The 857-nt window shown below is 61.5% G+C and overlaps 1 protein-coding gene across 1 annotated transcript in view; it reads left to right on the top strand.

Moving 5' to 3' along the window:
* LOC130587398 (early activation antigen CD69-like) overlaps positions 1-857 on the top strand; it is an 8808-nt gene that overhangs the window by 5206 nt on the left and 2745 nt on the right. Inside the window, exon 3 of the mRNA XM_057388370.1 lies at positions 12-106. Coding sequence (XP_057244353.1) covers positions 12-106 — 95 coding nt within the window. The remainder of the gene's footprint in view (positions 1-11; positions 107-857) is intronic.

Genomic DNA, 857 nt, shown 5'->3' with positions numbered 1-857 from the left:
CCTGCCCTGAGGCCGCTGCGGGAGCGGCTGCCCGCGGTCTCCTTCCCGCTGATGCCTCGGCAGGAGCCGGTGCCGGAGCAGCGCTGGCTCGTCCCGGTTGCTGTCGGTAGGACGGAGGTGGCTTCCCCGGGACTGTTTCCAGCAGTGCGGGACCGGGCTGGGAGCTCCTGGTGCAGGGGGAGGAGTCCGTGCCCGGGGATGGGACTCTATAAGCTTGGGCTTCCCTCGCAAAGGAAAGCACGACGGAATAGAAACAGCGCTCAGGTAGAGGCAGAGAGGAGCCTCGTCCGGCCGGTTCCCCTTGGGCACGGAGCCAAGTTCCGCCTTCCCTGCCGAGAGCCGCCTCCTGTTCCCGGGCGGGGACACAAAGGGCGCTGGCAGCGCTCGGTTCTCCGGGCTCCGACCCGCCAGGGCAGGGATGCAGGGGACAATCCTGAGCCACCTCAGGGCTGCTTCTTGTCACCTCAGTCACCTCAATGCCTGCTCTCATGAGCACCTCAGTGCCCGTTCTCCAGATAACCCTGCAGGAGGAGGAGGAGATGATGTGGAAGCTGCTGTGTGGCTGTCGAGGCTGGTGCTATGGGTTTCCTTCTTCTTCTGGGACCATCCCAGAACTCACCCTGTGTCCCCGGCACTACATGTTTATACCCTAACCCTGTATTTATAAGTTTATTTAACCATTTCTGTATTGCCTGGATGCCTGTGCTGGCACAGGAATGTGACTTTGGTTAGAGCACGGTGCCAATAGTGCCGAGGTTGGGATGTGACCCCACAGGGACCATTCCCAAAGGGTTGGACTGGATGATCCTCGTGGGTCCCGTCCAAGTGCGAGGATTCTGTGATGCTGTGCCATGGCC

The sequence above is a fragment of the Malurus melanocephalus genome, unplaced genomic scaffold (genome assembly GCF_030028575.1).
Source record: "Malurus melanocephalus ecotype Western Australia unplaced genomic scaffold, MMel_1.1 scaffold_1848, whole genome shotgun sequence".
Taxonomy (NCBI): domain Eukaryota; kingdom Metazoa; phylum Chordata; class Aves; order Passeriformes; family Maluridae; genus Malurus; species Malurus melanocephalus.
Note: the sequence above shows the minus strand (reverse complement) of the source record. Positions and strands in the feature narration are given on the sequence as shown.